Source organism: Lethenteron reissneri, chromosome 10 (assembly GCF_015708825.2).
Source record: "Lethenteron reissneri isolate LAM-NWPU_2019-01 chromosome 10, ASM1570882v1, whole genome shotgun sequence".
Classification (NCBI taxonomy): Eukaryota; Metazoa; Chordata; class Hyperoartia; order Petromyzontiformes; family Petromyzontidae; genus Lethenteron; species Lethenteron reissneri.
This window is the reverse complement of record NC_083788.1, coordinates 1,881,950-1,905,574: the sequence shown is the minus strand read 5'-3', so window position 1 is coordinate 1,905,574 and position 23,625 is coordinate 1,881,950. Positions and strand designations below refer to the sequence as shown.

Below are 23,625 nucleotides of genomic sequence, written 5' to 3'. Positions count from 1 at the left end.
GCAGTGATTGTGCAGGAAATTCCACCTTGCTCTGAGGGACTCATTGCGCAGATAAAATGTGATACCAGAATGATTTCTGTGCTTAATCAGACCTCCTTTGCCAGTACCAAAATATAATAATAGGGGTTTTCCCCTTTTTTCTGGCAACAAAACTGAAACCTTTTTACAAGGATTCATGCCTGCATTCACCTCAATACTTGCAGTCAAAATGCAAACAAAAACACACCATGATAATATATGCATTGTCTTTGAAACTGATTGGTCCAAACCAAGGGATGGCTTTCTTTTGAGCCTCGACCCGATTTCTGTGCTGTCATCATCAGCCTCATCATCATTCATTTTCAGCGCTGCCATCGCTACGTGCTAAAATGCCTCTCTGCGGCCAGCACGAAGTTTGTAGTGACGCCTGTGCATTGCGAGGACTCGACTCGCGTACGCGGGACGTAGTTAATACACCGGTGATTGCTGTGTTAGGCCAGGCGGTGATCTCACCGAATCTGAGTGATAAACCCTCCACCGCCCGATTGTGATTGTGTCAGCTCTTCCTCGACAATCAAGCCTATTCATGAGATGCGCAGCGTTTTGCTTGAGCAAGCGTAAAGCATCTTTAGCAGGAGTCAGAGTCACCGTGTCACCTGACTCGACTTCCCTAATAGGTTCCATAACCCTCACAGGAATAACCAATCACAATTAAACCCGATATTAAGCATTACAGAGAAATGGATTCTAATTTCATCATAATTTATCGGGGCCAATAATTGACATTGTATGCATTACAAAATTGTCCATAAAACAAAACTAGACTAAAAACGATTTTTATTCTACCAGAGAATTGTATTTTATTATGTTTTTTTATTATTTTATTATTTCCCTTCTACGTGACTTTACCGAAAGAACCAAGAAGACGAACTGGTTGAGAGGGTGCGGAGGGCGACGGTGCGGGTAGTTCTCACCAGGCCATGGATCATCTCGTACAGCACCGAGCCCAGGCACCACCAGTCCACCGTGCGGTCGTACGGCAGCTTCTGGAGAACCTCCGGGGCGAGGTACTGCAACGTCACCAGGCCCAGAAATAAATCACACGCTGCGCCAGCAAATGCCACTGTCGACGTGCAGTGTCCGAGGGATGCATTCGGATTTTAGGGAACAATTTTCGATATTTTTGGATGATTTATTCAGTATACTTGTGTAACATGTCTGCGTGTTAACAACGGTGGACCTCACCCGGAGCCAGGTGATGGAAAAATGGTCTTCAGGTCAAATCGACACGATATTTATTTTCTGGATCGTCCAAAACTTCATATCTAGGCCATATTTTTCCAACTTTTCATATTCATCTGAAAATCAGGAGCACATCCCTAATGGTGTCGTACATGGTGTGTGGCGTATGGTTTTATCTGGCATGTAGAGAAAGCTAAGACATCCATGCAATTGCCTTTTAACTATCCAAAGAATGAGAATTGGAACAGGTGACAAGGCCTTTGCGGTTGCAGCACTAAGTTTTGTTTCCTCCCTGAACATGATAAATCTTCCTTCAAAATTTGTTTTACTGAAGCAGAAGGTTGGTGCTGGATACAGCCACATTTACAAATGTGATTTTGAACTTTGATCCTTACCAGTGCAGTATCGATAGGTCAATGTCAATGTGCCGTTTTATTGAGGTACTACTACTGCTGTGGTGTGTTGTTATCTTGCCGTGGTCTGGGACTGTTGTTTTTGTTGTTTTGCTGCCTTGCCCAAGCTTGCATTTAACGTTGAGAAATCGGCAGGACTTGATAAACTTTTGCGATTGTACTCATAGATTTTATTTGTATTTGTTTATCTTCTTGGTTCTTTCTGTAAAGTCACGAAGAAGGGAAGTAATAAAATAATAAAAATAAAACATAATAAAATAAAATAATTCTCACGACGTTTCGGCTACAACGCAAGCAGCCGTCTTCAGGTGAAGAATGAGACACTGCCAAGCTAGGAGCTTATATATAAGCTGCGTTGGAGGTGGAAGAAGAGCGCCTTAACAAAAGAATGTGCATATGAAGAGGAATTTAGCATATTCATGTAAAATGCGTAGGAGGTGGGCGGGGGGGTTTCAAAGTCATATTATGCCCATGCATTATGCAGGATCAACAGCACCAAGGGGGGTGCAGGGATTAGCAGTAACAAAGGAAAGGAATGTTAATGATATGTAGCTGCAGTTACTCAACAACCACGTAGAAAACTAAAGTATAAACTACATAAAAAACTGAAGTATAAATTGCATAGCACCATCAGTATACTTACTATACTCTACAATAAGCTGAGTTACTAACAGCAAGTAATACATTACAATTCTACGTCGTAAAAATTATATAATATGCTTCCATCTAAACTTTATTCTATTGCATCACACGAGCATATACCGTACTATATACTGCCAACATTAAATTATATACTGTATTGCTGTAAACCAACCTATACCTTATACATTTAATATAACACTATGTATTATTCTACCCACCCTAATGTGTGTCGAAATGGTTTATTACGTCCTTCCAATGATTGCTAAGCCAGAATCCATCTTCTCGGTTAAAATTGTCTCTGTGTTTGTATATGTGGATCGCCTCATGAATGAATCTCTCATGATAGCCAGATGGCTTGCAGAGAACCTCTGTCTTGGAGAAGTCAATATCATGTGAGCCCACTGAGTTGTAACAGTGATCTGCCACGGCTGAGGTGTTTGTCCCACCGTGTTTCAGGTCAGCTTTATGTTCACGGATGCGGTCCGAGACATGTCGTTTGGTTTCCCCAATGTAACTGCTACCACAGAGGCAACTTAGTTTGTAGACGCCAGGGTACTGTATGTCTGGAACCACATCTTTTACAGACGGTACCAGATCACGGATTTTATGTACTGTGTTGAATCGGACCTGGATCTTGTGTTTAATCAGGATTTTGGAGATCTTTTTTGTGACCCCAGAAATGTAGGGTAAGGTGATGGTCTTGAAAGGCTCCTCAACAGGATCCTTCTTGATGGTTGGAGTGATGGCTTTGCGGATTGTGTAGTCGGAGTAACCATTAGCCTTAAGAGCTTGGCGTACGTGTTTGAGTTCACTGGCAATGTGTTCATGGTCGGAGATGCATTGGGCTCTATGATATAGAGTCTTGATGAGGGAATTCTTCTGGGATGGATGGTGGTGGGAATCCGGTTTTAGGTAAGAATCCGTATGGGTGGCTTTCCTGTAGACATAGTGGCTCATTGAACCATCAGGTCTCCTTTTGATTAGGACATCCAAAAAGGGTAGCTTGCCATCTTTTTCGACTTCCATGGTGAATCTGATGGCTGGGTGTATGGAATTGATGTGGTAGAGAAATTGGTCTAGAGCAGGCCGGCCATGTGGCCAGATGACAAAGGTGTCGTCTACGTACCTCTTCCATAAGGTCGGGCGTAGAGTGGCAGTCTGGATGGCGTCAGTCTCAAATTTCTCCATGAAGATGTTGGCTACAACCGGAGATAGGGGGGAGCCCATTGGGGTGCCCTCAGTTTGCTTGTAGAAAGTTCCATTCCAGGTGAAGTATGTATTGGTTAAACAGTGTCTCACCAGGGGGGGTACCCCAGCATTCAGTCCTTGATGAACCAAGTCTTCAATGATTGCGATGGTGTCAGGTACAGGAACCTTGGTGAATAAGGAAACCACATCAAAACTGGCAAGCAGGTCGTCTGGGGACAGGGCAATCCCCTTGATTGTCGATACCAGGTCAGTAGAGTTTAGTACCGCAGAGGTGGTTTTTCCAGTGAAAGGCCGTAGGATTTCAGACAAAAAACGAGCCAATTTATAGGTGGGGGAGTTGATAGTAGAGACAACGGGACGAAGAGGTGTATCTTCTTTATGTGGCCTGGCTGCAGAAGGTTTCAACGAGAACTGTTTGGTCTGATCAATTAATGCGGTTGAATCAGAAATGATTTGCTTGGTTTTAGAGACGAGGCTGTTGGTGGGGTCTCTTTTTATTTTTGTATAGCTGCCATCGTTGAGTAGTTCTTGGATTTTGTTGTTGTATTCTGTTTTGTCCATGATGACAGTGGCATTGCCTTTGTCGGCTGAGAGGATGACAATGTCATCCCTCTTTTTTAATTGAGCTAATTCAAAACGCTCATCTTTGCTAATGTTGCTAGCTGGCATCTTAGCGTTTTTGAGGGTTGCAGAGATTTCAGATCTTGCTACGTCTGCAGCGATGTGACTCAAGCCCTTGAGAGCTACATCTACTCGAGCAATTATATCATTAACTGGTATGTGTCTAGGTGTGACTGCAAAGTTTAGTCCTTTAGCTAAAACGGATTTCAGACCTTCAGAAATAGAAATGTTACTGCGATTAATTACGACTTTGTTAACATCTAGCTACTACTCAACGATGGCAGCTATACAAAAATAACGCGTTGTTCTTCAGGAAGGCAACGAAAACTACCGCCGTGTACAGAGGGGGGGGGGGGGGGGGGTGAGGCCCTGCCATTCACCTCCGGGGTGCCACAGAAGGTGGAGGTGGTGTCCTTGGGCTCGATGCCCTCTTTGCACAGCCCGAAGTCCGTGAGCACGATGTGGCCCTGCGCAGCGCACGGAGAACGCACGGAGACACGAGCCTGAAGCTCAACCGTAGGCACGCATCATCCCGGCCAGCAGACGCGCGGCGCTGTGGTGCCAGAGGTACAGTCATCAATGATCCGGCGGCTTTGGGGACGTCCATAAATGACGTCATGCGATTTTGAAGGATTTTTGACCCCCCCTCCCCTCGTCACACGGCGTCACAAAAAGTCAGACCCCCCCCCTCAAATATGACGTCACAAAGCTCTGCCCCCCCCCCCAGAAAAAATAAAACATGCTTCAAATCGCTTTAAACTATTGTCATTGTAGTGCGTATTTAATGTGCCGCTGCAACTCTGATGTTGTAGGAGAAAACATTTATTAAAAAAGTCTATTTAATTAAGTAGAACGTGTTGTCTATGTGACGTCACATTTCTCAAACCCCCCCCCCTCGTCACACATCGTCACAAATGTCTGACCCCCCCCCCCCCAGGTACGTGACGTCATTTATGAACGGCCCCTTTGGGGGTAAAGGGAGCGCCAGATTTAAAAAAATGCCAGGTAATCACTACTTATTATTTAAAATAGCTTATCTTTGCAAATTATTGGATAACATTACGTCTTTAGGTGCTGTGTATACGTTCTTTTAGTGTTTTTAACGTGTTTACTACGTGAAATAAATAAACGTTAAAAAAATTACGAGAACAAATATCCTCCTGTAAAAAGTTACTGTAATAATCACTGTACTGTACTTGCCACTCCAATCTTGAAGACCGTGCATGGATTGATGATAGGGTGTGCATAAATTGGACCCTGAAATCAAGCACAGCTACTTTTTTGAGATGCACGTGGTGCCGATCACAGGATTGGTACAGCCTTGGGAGCGGTTTTTGGCAGTATTCGCCTGATTGGCCCGGGACCGCCGGATAATGTTGGAAGCCGGATAAAAATAATAATCGATGATCGACTGTAAGTAGAACTTCTTTCACACCACCGTACGCAGTCAACCAGCCGCTGCTAATCGGAGGTGCGGGGGAAGGACGTAAAACTAGACACCAAAGAGCCGTTGATAAAGAAATACATTTTCAATTTAGATGCAACGGCCCAGCCCCGGCAAAGTCTCGGCGAATGGTGGCGCCCTCATCGTGCAAGCAATGGAAACACTCAATGAGGAAACTGGGGGTGTGTTTGCAAAATAGAAATTGCCCTTGGTCAGCTTCCACCCCACGTCACTATTACTTCGCATTCTAGATTCTGTTTTGGGTTTTTCGGTAATTTGTTAGCCGCGCTTACGAGTCACGCTTAAGGACATCTGCTCTGACATTTGTTGTCAAGCAGCTGTCATCCCTCCATCGCCACGCAGTCGCCTTTGTGGCTCGGCTTACCATTGAAAGCGAGGCTCTGAAGCCTCAATGAGTTATCGGCTTGTTGAGTGGAGGATATGTCTGTAACGTGTTTGCTGTCCTGCCTCGCACCACTGTGAGACGCTGGGTAGTGCTTATCCACATACACGAACTATTTTTACGATTTAAATTTTAACAGGTAAGGCCCACGACTGAGCTGTATAGCTCTTTTTCAGAAGCGTCTGGCCACAAATGTTAGCCCAATGAAGCGGCTTTTCACGTGGATATCTATAGCAGGGAAAACCCGGAGGACCTGGAGAAAAATCCATGCGCCCACGGAAAATATGCAAACACCAAATATGCATGCAACAACCTCCTGTATACCAGGTGAGGTAGTTAACATTTCACCACCATGGCGCTCCACAGCTCAAAGTGTAAATTGCACATTCCTTTGGCAGGCTTTGTCCCATCCTTAACAAATCCTGGGAGGGATGGGATAGCAATGACGATGATCCAATGTGTCTGAGTGAAGTTTAATTGGTCCGAGGCGATTTGTCCATTTAATAGATCATTCCCAACACTTGCTCATCTTCTCTTATAATAAAAAAGAAAAACTGAAAACATACCTTTGAGTCGAGGAGGATGTTCTCTGGCTTCAGGTCTCTGCGAAAGTCAAGGGTGTCAGATGCGATTTATTTAATATAAAAACATGAAACGGTCAAAACAAAGGTGCACATTCATCAAGGCTACAGCATTTATTTTGTCACTTGCTAGAACGAGTCTTGTCTTTCTACGTTTGGGTTTGCATGTTGTATTATTACGTGTGTGTGTGTGTGTGGTTAATCTGAGAGTAGTTGCGCGCTGTGTAAGTCAATGTTGCCAGGAGTTCCCTCATCAGCTTTGCGCGGTGTTACTGTGATCTCTGTGTCTGTGTGCAGTTCGTTTTCGCGTCTCCATCCCCTCCATGCCAGCGGCGGGCCTCCGAACAGCACACAGTTCATGTTTCAGCAGTCCGGGTGTGGGTCATTCGTACGTAAATCATAGCGGAATAATCTACAGCTCTTTGTCAGTCCACTGCTATGCGCGTCATGGGCAATGTTGGACCGTACTTCACCGCGCTGGTCAGTGCGGAGTAGGGGGCGACTACTGTGTGTTGTTGTCTTGGTGTGTTCTACGACTGTTGTTGGTGTTTGCACTCTTAACGTGTTTTTGCAATGTTTTTTTTCTAATTTTCGAACCCTGCTCCCCGACTGGACATCTGTGAAAAAGAGCTTCATAGCTCATCGGATTTCTCCAGGATACATCAAGATGACCATTCTGAGGTTACAGTCCAGCCTCTTTGTCGGGGAGCGGATTCCTTCGTGTCTCAGCCGGCACCGTGGAATGGGCGCAAGTAGGCGAGGCTGGAGGCCGGACCGCAGACAGAGCGGCCCCAAAGCCTGACGGCGCTTTCTTGACACCCTGGAGGCACGGCCACGGCCAGGCTTCCTGCGAACGGTGGCCTGGGCGAATACTCTTGACTTAGCGAGTAATCCTCTGGTAATAACCCCGTCACTTGTCAACATGCCTTGATTTGCTCGTCTCACTCTTGCCCATTATTGGCACAAATACTAATTGAGGCTGATGCTGGTGAAATGCTAAGGGGGGGGGGGGGGAGGTGGGGGTTTGACAGCATCGGTTCAGAAATCACTCGTGACCGATGTTAGACGCGGCCCGGAATCAAACTCAGAGGGTTGCCCGCTTAGTAGCGTAGTGTGCCAAACCACCGTGACACCGCTCCCCCACCCCGCACCACTAGCTACTGCCCCTCGTAGAAGGTGTCACGCACTCGCCCGCTGCAATGTAACCACCCTGCAAGTCACGCTGGACGTCCACGGCGCAGCAGCAGCAGCAGCGTGCACGCGGCAAGCACCTGTAGACGATGTTGAGCGAGTGCAAGTGGCCGATGGCGCTGGCGATCTCCGCTGCGTAGAAGCGAGCCCGCTGCTCCGAGAAGCATCTCTCCCTCTGCAGGTGCAGGAACAGCTGGTTGCCGCAGACACGCGCAAGTTCACACACACGCACACAGTTATACAGTCATACAGGTACCCAACAACAAAGGTCCCCCATATAGCCTATAACAGACTGTTGGGGCAAGTGCTGTCTGAAGGCCGGGATGGCAAGCACGACGCCTGGCCGCCTTTGTCTCCCCAGTGGTTATGCTTACACACTGCACCGGGTACTCATTTGAGGCTGAGTCGACCTAGGAGATGCCCAGGACCGGTCCAGATAATCGTCACTAATGTTGGCCGTGAGCGCAGTGCGCTAACCGCTGCACCACTGCTCACCCACGCCCACACAAGCAGACATGTAGATGCACGCACAGTCATAGAGACATTCAGGAACACACAGGCCAAAGACAAAGATCCCCCTATAGCCTTTACAGACTGGTGGGGAAAGTGCTGTTAGTGAGCACCTATTAAAGCTGAAATGGCACATGAGGGGACTTGCATGGCCTGCACCATGCCTGGCTGCTTTTATTTCCCCAGTGCTCCTTGTTTTCCCACCACACTAGCTACTGATATCAAGCTAAGTGGGGGAGCACGAGGTATCATTCGGCAATGATGTCAGCCTTGGCCGGGAATCAAACTCGGGCCACGGGGATTGTTATCGCAGTGCGCTAACCAGTGTGCCACCGCTCCCACAGGGGCCCAGGCACGCACGTGCAGATGTCCACGCACTAACGGGCCCGTGCTGTTTGTTTCTTGCAGTGATTCTGTTTGGATTTTGTTACCATTTGTGTTCCGACTGTGCCACGTAAAATCCGTTTCCCGAGGCAGAGGAACGTTGCAGAACTCCGATCGTCAGCAGGCTCACTTGGCGCGCAACGACTCCGACGACGGCAACAACTGCGAATCTATTTCTAGAGCCACTTCCAATGGCATCTCTTCCTGCCAAAGAATGTTGGCCTTGCAAGAATGTGTGCCACATCACTTCAAAAGGTATGTCAACTTTACCCAGCGGAGGCGAACTAGATTCATTCATAAATCACCTTCCTTTCCATATGGCCACGTACAAATGAACACGTCTAAGTCTATTGGCCTGTTGCTCTTAGCCTGGTCAATGTTAATCGGAAGCATTTGTGTTGGCGGGCAAAATTCCTGGAGGCGGATTAAACAAATGTTGCCGGCGTTTGTATTGCTATTGGCAAATGTACCACCCAGGGATGCTCCACTACAGTGCATGGTAAACTAGTTTGGGAAAAGTGAGAAAGGTAATTTAGCCGATTGGATGTTTTGCAGCCTGATAAGAAGGTTTAAACCATCCAATTCCTCCCTGCAACGTGAAAACTGGTTCGGTCAAGGTGCCTGGAATGGAGCCCAGAGCCCAGGATCTTGAGTTGTGCCGGCCCCCCTCCTACACCACTGTTGTAATCTTTTTTAAAAAATGTTTTTTTTTAACAAAACAATTCACATACCTGTCAACCCATACGGTTTGCCCCGTATTCTCGTACAGGGAAATTGAGTTTTCAGATCTATACGGCGTACAGCCGTTTCAATACGAGCAAAAAAAGTTGCCTATTTGTTTGTGTTTCTCCCTTGCGATGGGACTTTGTAGGATGAACGTTGATATGTATAAGGGGCACGGGGTGACCAATAAGGTCTGAATTAGTCAGTAATAAGGCAGGGGCACTGATAAGGGGTTGACAGGTATGGATTCAGGTACATAACAGAGGATATGGAAGGAGGTTGACACCAGCACATTCACGGATTAACAGTGCAATGGAAACCTGTCCAAACAGCATGTTTCAATAAACTCTACAACCCTGGTGTCTCCCTGAGCCCTGGTACCCCTGTTGTGATCTCCACCCGCCTGCGTGAGCAGCGTGCGGTGGGCAGCCGTCACGTCACAGCACGGGCGCACGCTCCGTTCGGTCACCAATTACCCGGCTCTCAGGATTATTACGCTATCATTTGTGTATGAGAACCTCGCTCTCACTCACAATGCGAGTGAGCAGTGCCACCCCATCGACTCGGCGTTTGGACCAGAAGTCACTTGAAGAAGGGATGCCAAGGGTAGCTCTGTCATATCCACTTCAGTGGGCCGCTCTCTCGCACGGAGGGCCGCACTGCTGTGCAAATGTTCAGAATTTGGGGCTTCTTCTGTCGTGACGCACCGCAGATTGCACTTACCGGGACACAACTGGCGATAGAGACAACAACGATTGCTCGGATACAAAGGGCACGGACGTGAGGGCGAGCGTTCGTGCCTTGCAGCTGTGCGAGTGAGTGAGGGCTCCAGGTGGGCACACGTGTGGGAGCGTGCTTGTGCTTCGTGTGCGCAATTGACGGCACTCGACTGCGTGCGTGTGCGTGTAATGCGACACTGCACACAAGTGCCTTCCCGCAGGTAGGCGGCGGCGGCGGCGTTGTGCGCTAACGTGAGCGTGTGAGCGTCAGCGTCTGTGCGCGTGACGCGTGAGCGAGCCAGCGGGTGGGTGGACGCACGAGCGTGCGCACACATACCTCTCCGCCGTTGACGTAGTCCAGGATGAAGTAGAGCTTGTCGGCCGTCTGAAAGGAGAAATGTAGCCCCACCAGGAAGGGATGCTTCACGTTCTTCAGCAGCACGTTGCGCTCCGCCATGATGTGCTTTTGCTGCGAAGGCACGAGGCGTCGAGGAGACCGTCAACGGCGGCCTCGCGGTGGTGGGGCACGGGCGCCCCGTGCCCACGCGCCTGCGTAGCGAGGCCCAGGTGCGATGAGGTCGGGGGTTGTGAATGACACCGACTGTGCGTGTGTGCGTGTGTGTGCGTGTGCGTGTGTGCGTGCGTGTGTGTGTGTGTGTGCGTGTGCGTGTGTGCGTGTGCGCGTGTGTGTGTGCGTGTGTGTGCGCCAGAAACAACAAAAAACCATTGCGGATGGCCACGTGGAATGTTCGAACGCTCACTGCGGAGGAGAGGCTGCCACTCCTCTGTCGGGAGCTGGACCGGTACCGCCTGGATCTCTGTGGCATTCAGGAGGTCCGGTGGACCGGTTCTGGCTCCTGCCACCATGAGGGGTGGACAGTCCTCTACTCGGGGCAGGAGACTGCCAAACAACAGGGTGTGGCTCTTCTTCTGAACAAAAGAATGAAGGGGGCGTGGGAGCGTGGCGGTGAGGTGTGGGAAGCTGTAAGCCCCAGGATACTTTGGGCTCGCCTTCCCATCAACCAGAGGCGAGGAGTGGTGGTCGTGGTTACTTATGCCCCCACCGAAGACGAACATCCGTGGAGGGATGCAAGCAAAGCCGATGAGTCAGACGCTTTCTATGACCTCCTGTCACAGGTGCTGGCTAAAGTGGCCACTCGGGACAGAGTCATCTTGTTGGGTGACTTCAATGCCCGAGTTGGTCATGATGCTGACACCTGGTCTGGAGTGATTGGAAGGCATGGGCCAGATCAGCTCAATAATAACGGTAGGAGGCTGCTAGATTTTTGTGCAGCCCATGGGCTTGTAATTACCAACACGCTCTTCCGGCATCGGCGCATCCACACAACATCATGGTTACATGCCGGGTCCAAGCAAGAACATCTGCTGGACTACATAGTGACGGACCAGCGGATGCGAACCCATGTCCTTGACACCAGGACCTACCGTGGAGCTGATCTGTCCTCTGACCATCGACTAGTCATCTGTAAGATGCGCCTGCCTTTCTTCCACTCCGGTGGTGGGTGTACACCCAGGATCCCATTCCAACCAAAAGTGGCCTGGTCTCAGTTAGCTGATGAAAGTTGCAAGCGAGAATTTCATCATCGCTTGCAGCTGGGGTTGGCATCGTCCCCCACTCCACCTGATGTCGAGGGTAAATGGGCGAGGTTTAAGACTGTGACTCATGCAGCTGCAATGGCTGCTTTGGGTACGCGGTCCAGACCTCCCCAGAAACCCTGGCTGACAGAGGAGGTGTTCAGGTTAATTGAGAAAAAGCGACAGGCCCACTCTCATCGCCTACAGCATCCCACGTCAGAGAATGAGGAGGTTTACCGCAGCCTTCGCTCGGAAGTTCGGAGAGCCGTAAGGCGTTGTAAGGATGGGTGGTGGTCGCGGGTTGCTGAGGAGATGGAGTCTGCCTCAGTGGCCCGTGATCACAAATCACTATTTAACTCCATCAAAAAAGTAACCTGCAGCGCCACACCTATTACCATCATTAGAGGAAAAAACGGTGATCCAATCTCCGACCCCCAGGAACAGGTTTGCAGATTTGCTGAGCATTTCTGTGAGGTCCTGGGGGAGGGAAATTCTCTCAGCCAGGAAAACATCATGGCACAAAGTGGGGATAACCCTGCTGAGGCTGCGGTGCCTCAAATATTGGAAGAGGTCACCCCCTGTGAGTGGCTGGCTGAGGTTCCAGCTGTTGAGGAAGTACTGAGGGCGATCCGGAGTCTGAGACCAGGGAAGGCACCGGGCAGAGATGATCTCCCAAGCGAAATGCTGAGGGAGGGTGGCGTTTGTGCACAGACTGCCCTATATGACATCATAACAACAGTCTGGACCACTGGACGGGTTCCACAGGACTGGAAGGATGCCCTGGTGGTCCCCCTCTTTAAGAAGGGGGACCGCACAGACTGTAACAACTACAGGGGCATCTCACTCCTCAGTGTGCCGGGTAAGGTCCTGGCAAGGATTATTCAACATCGCCTTGCTAGGCACGCTGAGGAGGGGCTTGCGGAGCCCCAATGCGGTTTCAGGAAAGGGCGGTCCTGCACAGATGCCATATTTTCTGTCCGTCTGCTACAGCAGAGGTGTAGGGAATTCCAAAAAGACCTACATCTCTGCTTTATTGACCTGGTCAAGGCCTATGATACCATCAGTAGGACTGGACTCTGGGTTGTTCTTCGTGCTTTAGGAGTCCCTGACCCTCTGCTCACGATCATTAAGGACCTTCATGATGGTGAGCGGGCCCGGGTAAAACTACGTGGCCGGGAGTCGGAGCCTTTCCCTGTACACCTTGGGGTGCGACAGGGATGTCCTCTGGCTCCCACATTATTTAACATCTATTTTGACCGCGTAGTTCGTGAAGCCTTCAATAGCTGTACCGGGGGAATTTCCGTTTGGTACAGATATAATGGGAGGCTGATCGACGCCCGGGTGCGATCAAGGGATGGCTCCCTATTGGTCAACCACGTTATGTATGCCGATGATTTGGTAATAGCTGCTCATTCAGAAGAGGAGTTGGAGGCGCTGCTGCTGAGACTGGAGCGTGCCACTAAGAGGTGGGGCCTTACCATCAGCCCCACCAAAACCAGGCACCTGCCTGGGTATTTTGTACCATCGGACACTCCACCCCCACAACTCCCAATTGGTGATGGGGCAGTTGTGGAGAGAGTGGAGAGTTTCCCATACCTGGGCAGTGTGCTTATGACCGGCTCCAGTCTATCAGCAGAGGTCTCACTCCGAATCAGTCGAGCGGCAATATCTTTTCATCGGTTGCGTAACGCTGTGTGGAAGCTACCTGGTCTGTCGCTCCGCACGAAGCTTCAGGTCTTCTCGGCCACGGTCATTCCCTCCCTTCTCTACGCTTGCGAGACGTGGACCCCCCTGGTGGAGCATCTTCGCCGGTTGGAAACATTTAGGCTGGCCTGCCTACGATCCATCCTGGGTTTAACCAGGCTGGATTGTGTGAGGAGCTCACAAATCCTTGAAAGATCTGGGCAAAGTCCCATCAGTGAGCTCCTCCGGCAGGCAAGGCTGCGTTGGCTGGGTCATGTAGCCCGCATGCCCAGCCACCGCATGCCTAAACAGCTTTTGTTCGGCCGGATCGAGGGGGCTAGACGGGCGCGGCACGGGCTGGAGAAGAGATGGAGTGATGTGGTACAGGAGGACGTGGAGCTGAGTGGACTTGCCGATGACTGGTACCAGCGGTGTCAAGATCGGCCTCAGTGGAGGAGGCTCGTGAAGGACGCTACTGGGCAGTTGGAGGCAGTCGCCCTCCAACAACAACGGAGGGCGGAGGAGCGACGCTCACAACAACGAGCGGAGCGCCGGGTGGCTAAAGCACAGCAAGTTGGCACAGTAGGGGGCACAGGTGGTGCATCAGCCAGTCATCTCGGTCATCTCGGTCATCTCGGTCAGTCGACCCGTGGCACCTGCTGGGTCTGCCCCGTGACCTCCTGCCAGCGGGCTTTCGACACTTCACGTGGCCTCAAGGTGCACTTGGCCTGGCACAAGCATCGTGGTGACGTCACCGCCACTTAGTGGCGAATGGCGGTTGTTGTTGTTGTTGTGTGCGCCAGTGCGTGTGTGTGTGTGTGCGTGTGTGTGTGTGCGTGTGTGTGTGTGTGGGGAGCGGTAGTGTAGCGGTTAGCGCGCTGCGCTATGAACCTGGCGACCCGGGTTCGATTCCCGCTCACGGCTAACACCAGTGACGATTATCTGAACCGGTCCTGGGCCTCCCCTAGGTCGACTCAGCCTTAAATGAGTACCTGGTGCGGTGTGTAAACATCGCCACTAGGGAGACAACGGCGGTCGGGCGTGGTGCTGGCCACCCACCCCCTCGTGTACCGTTCCGGCCTTCATAGGTGCTCGCTAACAGCACTTGCCCCTACAGTCTGTTCAGGCTATACGGGGGATCTTTATCTTTGTCTTATCTTTGTGCGTGTGTGTGTGCGCGTGTGTGTGTGTGCGTGTGTGTGTGCGTGCATGTGCGTGCGTGCTTGTGTGTGTGTGTGCGCGAGCTCTCACCTCTCTGCGCTTGAGGATGGCCGACTTCTGCAGGACTTTAACCGCGTAAAATTTCCCATCGGTTTTGTGTTTTGCGAGCAGCACCTGAGTGACAATGCAACCGCGTGAGGCAAAAGTGAAACCATCTTGATTTGAAGCTTTCGTTACTGCACGAATCCATACTCTTTGCTTCTTTCGGTAAAGTCACGTAGGTAAGAAAATTAACAGACCACGACGTTTCGATCGCAACACAAACAACCGTCATCAGGTGGGACGAACGCAGCAGTTCCTCGTCTCAGCTGATGAGGCTTGCTTGAGGGGGCAACACGACAACTCAACAGGAGAGAGAAACGACGGCCGGACACGACGCAAGACCGACGTGAATACGGCGGCGAATTGCCCCGAGTCAAAGAAGCCTTTTTCGTAGGTGAGACGATAATTCTCTATTGGATGGACACTGATTAGCAGCTCGTTTAACTTCACTCTTGACTCCATGAGTCTGAGACGGCTCGCGCTGGAGTCGAATGCATCCCCACATATCTGGCAACAAAACTGACACCTTTTTTACGAGGAGTCATGTTTGCATAGACCACAATACCTGCAGTCATAATGCAAACAAAAAACATAACTCTGATAATGTGCACTGTCCTTGAAGTTGATTGGTCCACACCCGAGACAGCTTTCCTTAGAGCCTAGTCTCACATGGTGTTGGACCAGATGACGCCAAAAGGCGCACAATTCAAAGACAATGCACCATCAGAGTATGAGAGCTCGGGGTAAGCATTTACACCATTGGAACCTCATTTGCCAGAAGAAAAATATGATAATTGTTTTTTTACCCTTTCATCTGGTGTCAGTTTTGTTGCCAGATAAAAGGGTAAAAAAACAATTATCATGTTTTTTCTTCTGGCAAGTGAGGTTCCAATGGTGCATCCCCACACTTGTCGAGTCCCTGTTGCAATGCTTGAGGGCGGCGACGCGCGAAACGTGGCACTCACCTTGCCAAAGCTGCCTTTCCCAATCACTTTCAAGAAATCAAAGTCCGTGGTTTTGGCTCTGCAAGGTGAAAAAAATCAAGGGGCATCAGCATGTTTGTCAGAAGGCCCGCCAATAAAACTGGCCGCTGTGTTCAACAAGGCTGTTGCCTCCGTGTTTTCTCGTCGCATGTACGTGTGTGGAACTTATTTCGCACCAGAGCCAAGCGTGCGAATCGCAGGAGCGGGGGAAGGATAACTGAACACAAAAATAAGTTTAAAAGAAATGGGTCTCTGTGTGAGTCTGTGGGTCTCTATGTGAGTCTACGAATCTCTGTGTGAGTCTGTGTATGTTGAACTTCGTTTGCACCGTACGTAGCCAAACGTGCTAATCGGAGGTGTCAGGGGAAGGACCACAAATTAAATACAAAATCAATAAACGAGTTTTCAATCTAAATGTCAACGTGCATAGCTCTAGAAGCCTTTAGTGTTCAATGTGGTGAGTGTTTGTGTGAGTGTGGTGAGTGTTTGTGTGAGCGTGGTGAGTGTTTGTGTGAGTGTGGTGAGTGTTTGTGTGAGTGTGGCGAGTGTTTGTGCGAGTGTGGTGAGTGTTTGTGTGAGTGTGGTGAGTGTTTGTGTGAGTGTGGTGAGTGTTTGTGTGAGTGTGGTGAGTATTTGTGTGAGTGTGGTGAGAGTTTGTGTGAGTGTGGTGAGTGTTTGTGTGGTGAGTGTTTGTGTGGTGAGTGTTTGTGTGAGTGTGGTGAGTGTTTGTGTGAGTGTGGTGAGTATTTGTGTGAGTGTGGTGAGAGTTTGTGTGAGTGTGGTGAGTGTTTGTGTGGTGAGTGTTTGTGTGGTGAGTGTTTGTGTGAGTGTGGTGAGTGTTTGTGTGAGTGTGGTGAGTGTTTGTGTGAGTGTGGTGAGTGTTTGTGTGAGTGTGGTGAGTGTTTGTGTGAGTGTGGTGAGTGTTTGTGTGAGTGTGGCGAGTGTTTGTGCGAGTGTGGTGAGTGTTTGTGTGAGTGTGGTGAGTGTTTGTGTGAGTGTGGTGAGTGTTTGTGTGAGTGTGGTGAGTATTTGTGTGAGTGTGGTGAGAGTTTGTGTGAGTGTGGTGAGTGTTTGTGTGGTGAGTGTTTGTGTGGTGAGTGTTTGTGTGAGTGTGGTGAGTGTTTGTGTGAGTGTGGTGAGTATTTGTGTGAGTGTGGTGAGAGTTTGTGTGAGTGTGGTGAGTGTTTGTGTGGTGAGTGTTTGTGTGGTGAGTGTTTGTGTGAGTGTGGTGAGTGTTTGTGTGAGTGTGGTGAGTGTTTGTGTGAGTGTGGTGAGTGTTTGTGTGAGCGTGGTGAGTGTTTGTGTGAGTGTGGTGAGTGTTTGTGTGAGTGTGGTGAGTGTTTGTGTGGTGAGTGTTTGTGTGAGTGTGGTGAGTGTTTGTGTGAGTGTGGTGAGTGTTTGTGTGAGTGTGGTGAGTGTTTGTGTGAGTGTGGTGAGTGTTTGTGTGAGTGTGGTGAGTGTTTGTGAGTGTGGTGAGTGTTTGTGTGAGCGTGGTGAGTGTTTGTGTGAGTGTGGTGAGTGTTTGTGTGAGTGTGGTGAGTGTTTGTGTGAGTGTGATGAGTGTTTGTGTGAGTGTGGTGAGTGTTTGTGTGAGTGTGGTGAGTGTCTGTGTGAGTGTGGTGAGTGTTTGTGTTTGTGTGGTGAGTGTTTGTGTGAGTGTGGTGAGTGTTTGTGTGAGTGTGGTGAGTGTTTGTGTGAGTGTGGCGAGTGTTTGTGTCAATGTGGTGAGTGTTTGTGTGAGTGTGGTGAGTGTTTGTGTGAGTGTGGTGAGTGTTTGTGTGAGTGTGGTGAGTGTTTGTGTGAGTGTGGTGAGTGTTTGTGTGAGTGTGGTGAGTGTTTGTGTGAGTGTGGTGAGTGTTTGTGTGAGTGTGGTGAGTGTTTGTGTGAGTGTGGTGAGTGTTTGTGTGAGTGTGGTGAGTGTTTGTGTGAGTGTGATGAGTGTTTGTGTGAGTGTGGTGAGTGTTTGTGTGAGTGTGGTGAGTGTTTGTGTGAGTGTGGTGAGTGTTTGTGTGAGTGTGGTGAGTGTTTGTGTGAGTGTGGTGAGTGTTTGTGTGAGTGTGGTGAGTGTTTGTGTGAGTGTGGTGAGTGTTTGTGTGAGTGTGGTGAGTGTTTGTGTGAGTGTGGTGAGTGTTTGTGTGAGTGTGGTGAGTGTTTGTGTGAGTGTGGTGAGTGTTTGTGTGAGTGTGGTGAGTGTTTGTGTGAGTGTGGTGAGTGTTTGTGCGAGTGTGGTGAGTGTTTGTGTGAGTGTGGTGAGTGTTTGTGTGAGTGTGGTGAGTGTTTGTGTGAGTGTGGTGAGTGTTTGTGTGAGTGTGGTGAGTGTTTGTGTGAGTGTGGTGAGTGTTTGTGTGAGTGTGGTGAGTGTTTGTGTGAGTGTGGTGAGTGTTTGTGTGAGTGTGGTGAGTGTTTGTGTGAGTGTGGTGAGTGTTTGTGTGAGTGTGGTGAGTGTTTGTGTGAGTGTGGTGAGTGTTTGTGTGAGTGTGGTGAGTGTTTGTGTGGTGAATGTTTGTGTGAGTGTGGTGAGTGTTTGTGTGAGTGTGGTGAGTGTTTGTGCGAGTGTGGTGAGTGTTTGTGTCAGCGGGGTGAATGTTCCACTGGATTGAGTGTTTTCATGCTGGCCAGTTGGTGTCCATGTTTATTGGGTTCGTGTTGAGTTCACATTATATTTTTTGTCCAACTGGTAAACACTCACTGTGGGTTTGCAGACGGACCGAGGTTGATCGTGTCAGAGTCATTATTCTGCAAAAAAAAGAAAAAAAGTCACTCAGGTTTTTTTTCCCCCCACACACACCCGGCACACTTGGTGGGAGGGAAATATCCAGACACGTACGGGCAGTGCTGAGCAGTGCATATTTACAAGTTTAGAGGTCATCTAAATGGGCTGTCACCGAAGCCTGTTCACTGTGACCCTGGCTCCTAACACTCTGTAGAGACAAAGTTCGTTTGCCTGAGTTTAGATTTCAGTTCTTGAGTGAGTGGGTACCGTTATCCCATCGGTTGTGTTTAAATGCCGCCTATGAACACCTCTATCTCGACAGGCTACTTGACAGCAAACGAAAGCAATGGATGTAAAACCCCCGATTTAAAATGCTCCGTATGAAGCTCTTCCCGCACAGAGGGGGATGGCCCGATTCGCGCACGCTTCTTGTTCTGACTCCCAGAAATATTGTGCAATTTCTACAGCAGCCGTTCCTACAAATTCTTATGCAACATTTTGATGGCATACCTCTGTGTGCACTCTAATGTCACCGCGAACTACCAAAGGCTCGCTTGAAAGGGCGATAAGGGGGACAGGTGTTGTGGGTTCCCTAACTGCGATGACTGGCGGACGCACCCCACTTGTGTCAACCTTCTGCGTTTTAGCCGCCTGGCGCGCCTTTCATTGTGAGCGTCGCTCCTCCGCCCTCCGTTGTTGCTGAAGGGCGACTGCCTCCAACTGCCCAGTAGCGTCCTTCACAAGCCTCCTCCACAGAGACCGATCCTGACACCGCTGGTACCGGTCATCAGCAAGTCCACTCAGCTCCACGTCCTCCTGCACTACACCAGCCCACCTCTTACCTAGCCCGTGTTTAACCGCCTCTTGTCCAGAAAAACAGAAACCGCTTGGGCATCCGGTGGCTGGGCATGTGGGCTACGTGACCCAGCCAATGCAGCCAATACAGCCAATGCAGCCAATGCAGCCAATCCAGCCTAATGCCAGAATTCCACAAAAGTGTGATCTACGTAGGGCACCACGTCTCAGAAGGATGGGATTTTAAACAAAAACATTAGGTCGACCACCTCTTTCAAATCATCCCATTGGCCCAACCGTCCAGCTTCGCCTGCAGTGACAAGTGTAGTGAAGTGTCATCCAGCAGGGTTCACGCAGAGGGTGGAAAATCGACGAGGAATTCATTTAACTTTATCATCATCACGAGAGTACAGTGCACCCGCTGGGTGGAGGCGTTAGGGTTAGTTAAGCACGTGCTTTAAAGGCACTAAAATGTTGATAAAAGCTTTCTCCGAGAATCAACAATTTAATGTCCTTGAGTGGGTGGGAGGGAGGACGGAAACGAGCTGAAGCCGTACGCTCGTGCTGCGACTCTTAAAATATCGAACGTGCCCTTGGCCAAACTAGACAAAGAAAACAACGCAGGACACCGCCCCGCATGAGGCCCGTTCGATTGTCTATTATGCTCCAGTCGCCGTGAATGAGAATGAAAACGTGCATGACTTACAGACACCACTAATCACCGTGTGTGTGTGGAGGAAACTCACGTGCCCAGAGAAAATCAACGCCAACAGGAATAAAGCACCAAACTCCAGAGGTAGCTTATTAAATAAAAAAAGTAAATCTTACTTTGTACTATCTCCTAAAGACGTCCGGTTTGTGTCTCTAAACTACACAATTTTTTTTTATTTTAAACAAAAACTAAACTCTTTTTTTTATTTTACAAGGTAAGGCCCACTTTTAGAAGTGATCCGGCCACAAATGACAGTTCAACGAAGTGGCATTTGATGTGGAAATAGCAGCCACATACTCTAAACGCATGTTTCTAAATGTAGAGGGAAAAACCAGAGGACCTGAAGAAAAATCCATGTGACCATGGGGAAAGAAACATGCAAACTCCAAATACAGAGGCATCGTCAGGATCAAGTTCGAACCAACAACCTTCTGCATATCAGGAGAGGGAGTTAACAACAAAAAAAGAGTTTTTTTCTGGCCTGGACTTTTGCAGCTGTTTTAGACTAATTTCAGGGTGCTGATTCCAAATCTGATCTCAGATTTGCTCTATCACATCTCATGTTATACTATCGGCATACCCCATTTTCATTTATTTTACCCGAAATTAACTCTGTCACTTATGATTGCAAGTTGTTGCGAGTCAGTGACTGCTTTAGTGTTAAAATATGGTGCTGTATTTTTAGGATAGTGTGTTTATAATATCATTTTATGTAGATATCCACATTTATTTAATATTTTTCTTCTGCAGTTTTTATTGAAAATGCAATATTTGACATCTCAAAAACCTGACGTGATAGACAAATACTGATGCCAGATTTGGAATCAGCACCCCAAAACTACCTTAAAACCGTTGGAATACCTTATGCCAGAAAAAGTGTGTTGACCAGTGTTATCATCGCCCTCGCCCCTGCGTCATCCACGAATATCCATCTTTCGCACCTGACGTCGCCTAGTAACCAACCACACGCGAAGCAGGCAGCACCGTCCCCCCTTCCCAGGTGGGACGGCTGCGTGCAGTGGCTTGCAGCCTGCACGCAAGCGCACGTGAGCACGATGGACACTCACCAGATTGTGGTTTGAGTTGGTCTGCGCAGCCGGCTGAGAGCGCTTCTTGCCGCGGTGGTCCATTTGCAGGAAGGCTTGCACGTCGGGGCTGTGCACCGCACACAAAGGAAAAGATCCCCCCGTGTAGCCTTAACAGACTGTTGGGGCAAGTGCTGTTAGCAAGTAGTAGCACCTATGAAGGCCGGCATGGCACACGAGGGGGTGGGTGGCCAACACCACGCCCGGCCGCCTTTGTCTCCCAAGCGGTGATGTTAACACACTACCACCAGCACCGGTTCAAATAATCGTGACTGGTGTTGGCCGTGAGCGGGAATTGAACTCGGGTCGCCAGGTTCGTACCGCACACACGCTCACTTGCACACAGGCAAAGACAAAGACATTCCGCACAGCCAGACAGACTGATGGCGAGCACCATTGATGTTAGCCGTGACCAGGAATCAAACTCAGGTGGCTGGGCTTGTCACATAATACTCTAAACCACCACCACTACCACCACCACTACGTGCTCAGCAACAACAACCGCCAATTGCCATTATGTGGTGGTGACGTCAAAACGGCTCTTGTGCCAGGCTATGTGCACTTTAAAGGTCACGTGAAGTGTTGAACATCCGCTGGCACATACACACATGGGTACACATGGGTACACGTGGGTATGCACGGACACACGTGCACACAAAGTATCGGTTAAAATGTAGAAGAAACCATTATCAGCCATTGCTTATATACTTTTTGAAATGACATGTTTTGATCTCTAACAAAAGTTTCTCTGTGTTTAAATGAACATAACTTGGAGACAAGCTAAGGGATGGCGAGTGTGGGAATAACCAACGGGTTCAAAGATACGCAACAAACGAAAATACGTCGCGAATATTCACCAGCGTCGCTGCGGAGAACACGAATTAACAAAATAACTAGGCAGGCAACGTCCTTCCCTCCTCCGCAATGGAGTTGAGCAAACTGAACGCGAACCAGCCGCAGACATTCGGCGCGAGGCTGGCCACGGATCTCGCCCTGGCTGCTGCTGGGCCCTCTCCGCGTGGAGCAGTGAGGGCGCGGCGCGGGGTTGTGACCGGCGTGGGCCACCCACGGGTGGTGGGAGGGCAGCCGCCACCAACACCGGGGCGGGTGGGTGGGTGGGCAGGCACGGGAGGTGCATGTGGGGGGGGGGGGGGGTTAAGAGCGTGGGCTGACTCAGCGAGGGCAGAGGGCCATGCCGGGCAGGGTCGGCGGGTTCATGGCGGTTCCCGTGAACTGCGCAGGCAATATGGCGAAGCAAGTCCTGATCATTTACACGCTCGTCGGCCCGTGTTTGTGTGTTGCTGTTGTGTGTGGGGAGCGGTGGCTTAGCGGTTAGCGCACTGCGCTATCAACCCGGCAGCCTGAGTTCCATTACCGCTCATAACCAAATCAGTGACGATTATCTGAACCGGTCCTGGGCCTCCCCGAGGTCGACAAAGTCTCAAATGAGTACCTGGTGCGTTGTGTCAACATCGCCACTTGGGAGACAAAGGCGGCCGGGAGTGGTGCTGGCCACCCACCCCCCTTGTGAGCCGTGCCGGGCTTCAGAGGTGATCGCTAACAGCACTTGCCCCAACAGTCTGTTGAGGCTATAGAGGGGATCTTTATCTTTGTGTAGGCATTACCTCGCTTGTGTTGTGTGGGAAGAGTTCGCACATTGTGCTTCGAACCCGGCCTACTCGGTTCAAATCCCAACCAGGACAAACATTGTGGCGAGTTCTATATGAACTGGTTTGTCTCTACACAAAACCAGTTGTGTCTGAAATTCTCAAACTAGTTTAGGCCTATCTAAGTCAACTGGGACCATAATGGGCAACACGTGGGGCATTGATTGTCATGCTCATCAGAATCATCAGCAGTCGGTTTGAAACAAACACCCCGAGTACCAATCTTTAACCACGCAGGTCTCAGCAGAAACTTTCCAGCTCGATTTCCCCCCAGCATTGAACCATGGGACGGTGGCTGGGGAATTTGATAGCTCAGTAACACCCCCGGCTTACGTCGGGGATGCGTTTCTGAAAGTTGCGACGACAGATATTGAAACAACGTCAATCAAAGCGATTGCCAGGGTCGTAGTCGTGGTTGGTGGTGGAGGCGAATGATTATGAGAGAGGACCGCTGATGCTGTCCTGTGAGTGACCTGAGCGTGGGTTGAGGCGACGCAAACCGGCTAGCGGTGTTCACAACAAAGCGACGACGTATCTGCGAAACAGTGTAAAAGGCGGAGGCGTAAGCCGGGATGTTGCTGCTTTGTATGAGTCAGTGAGTGAGTGAGTCAGTGAGTGAGTGAGTCAGTGAGTGAGTGAGTGAGTGAGTGAGTGAGTCAGTGAGTGAGTGAGTCAGTGAGTGAGTGAGTCAGTGAGTGAGTGAGTCAGTGAGTGAGTGAGTCAGTGAGTGAGTGAGTCAGTGAGTGAGTGAGTCAGTGAGTGAGTGAGTCAGTGAGTGAGTGAGTCAGTGAGTGAGTGAGTGAGTCAGTGAGTGAGTGAGTGAGTCAGTGAGTGAGTGAGTGAGTCAGTGAGTGAGTGAGTCAGTGAGTGAGTGAGTCAGTGAGTGAGTGAGTCAGTGAGTGAGTGAGTCAGTGAGTGAGTGAGTCAGTGAGTGAGTGAGTCAGTGAGTGAGTGAGTCAGTGAGTGAGTGAGTCAGTGAGTGAGTGAGTCAGTGAGTGAGTGAGTCAGTGAGTGAGTGAGTGAGTCAGTGAGTGAGTGAGTCAGTGAGTGAGTGAGTCAGTGAGTGA

The 23,625-nt window shown here is 49.7% G+C and overlaps 1 protein-coding gene across 1 annotated transcript in view; it reads right to left on the bottom strand.

Moving 5' to 3' along the window:
• LOC133340803 (serine/threonine-protein kinase Sgk2-like) overlaps nucleotides 1-23,625 on the bottom strand; it is a 51,864-nt gene that overhangs the window by 9,600 nt on the left and 18,639 nt on the right. The window contains 9 exon segments of the mRNA XM_061549211.1: nucleotides 954-1,049; nucleotides 4,487-4,573; nucleotides 6,520-6,556; nucleotides 7,806-7,918; nucleotides 10,399-10,530; nucleotides 14,592-14,675; nucleotides 15,569-15,626; nucleotides 18,276-18,322; nucleotides 20,874-20,961. Of these exon segments, the coding sequence (XP_061405195.1) occupies nucleotides 954-1,049; nucleotides 4,487-4,573; nucleotides 6,520-6,556; nucleotides 7,806-7,918; nucleotides 10,399-10,530; nucleotides 14,592-14,675; nucleotides 15,569-15,626; nucleotides 18,276-18,322; nucleotides 20,874-20,961 (742 nt within the window).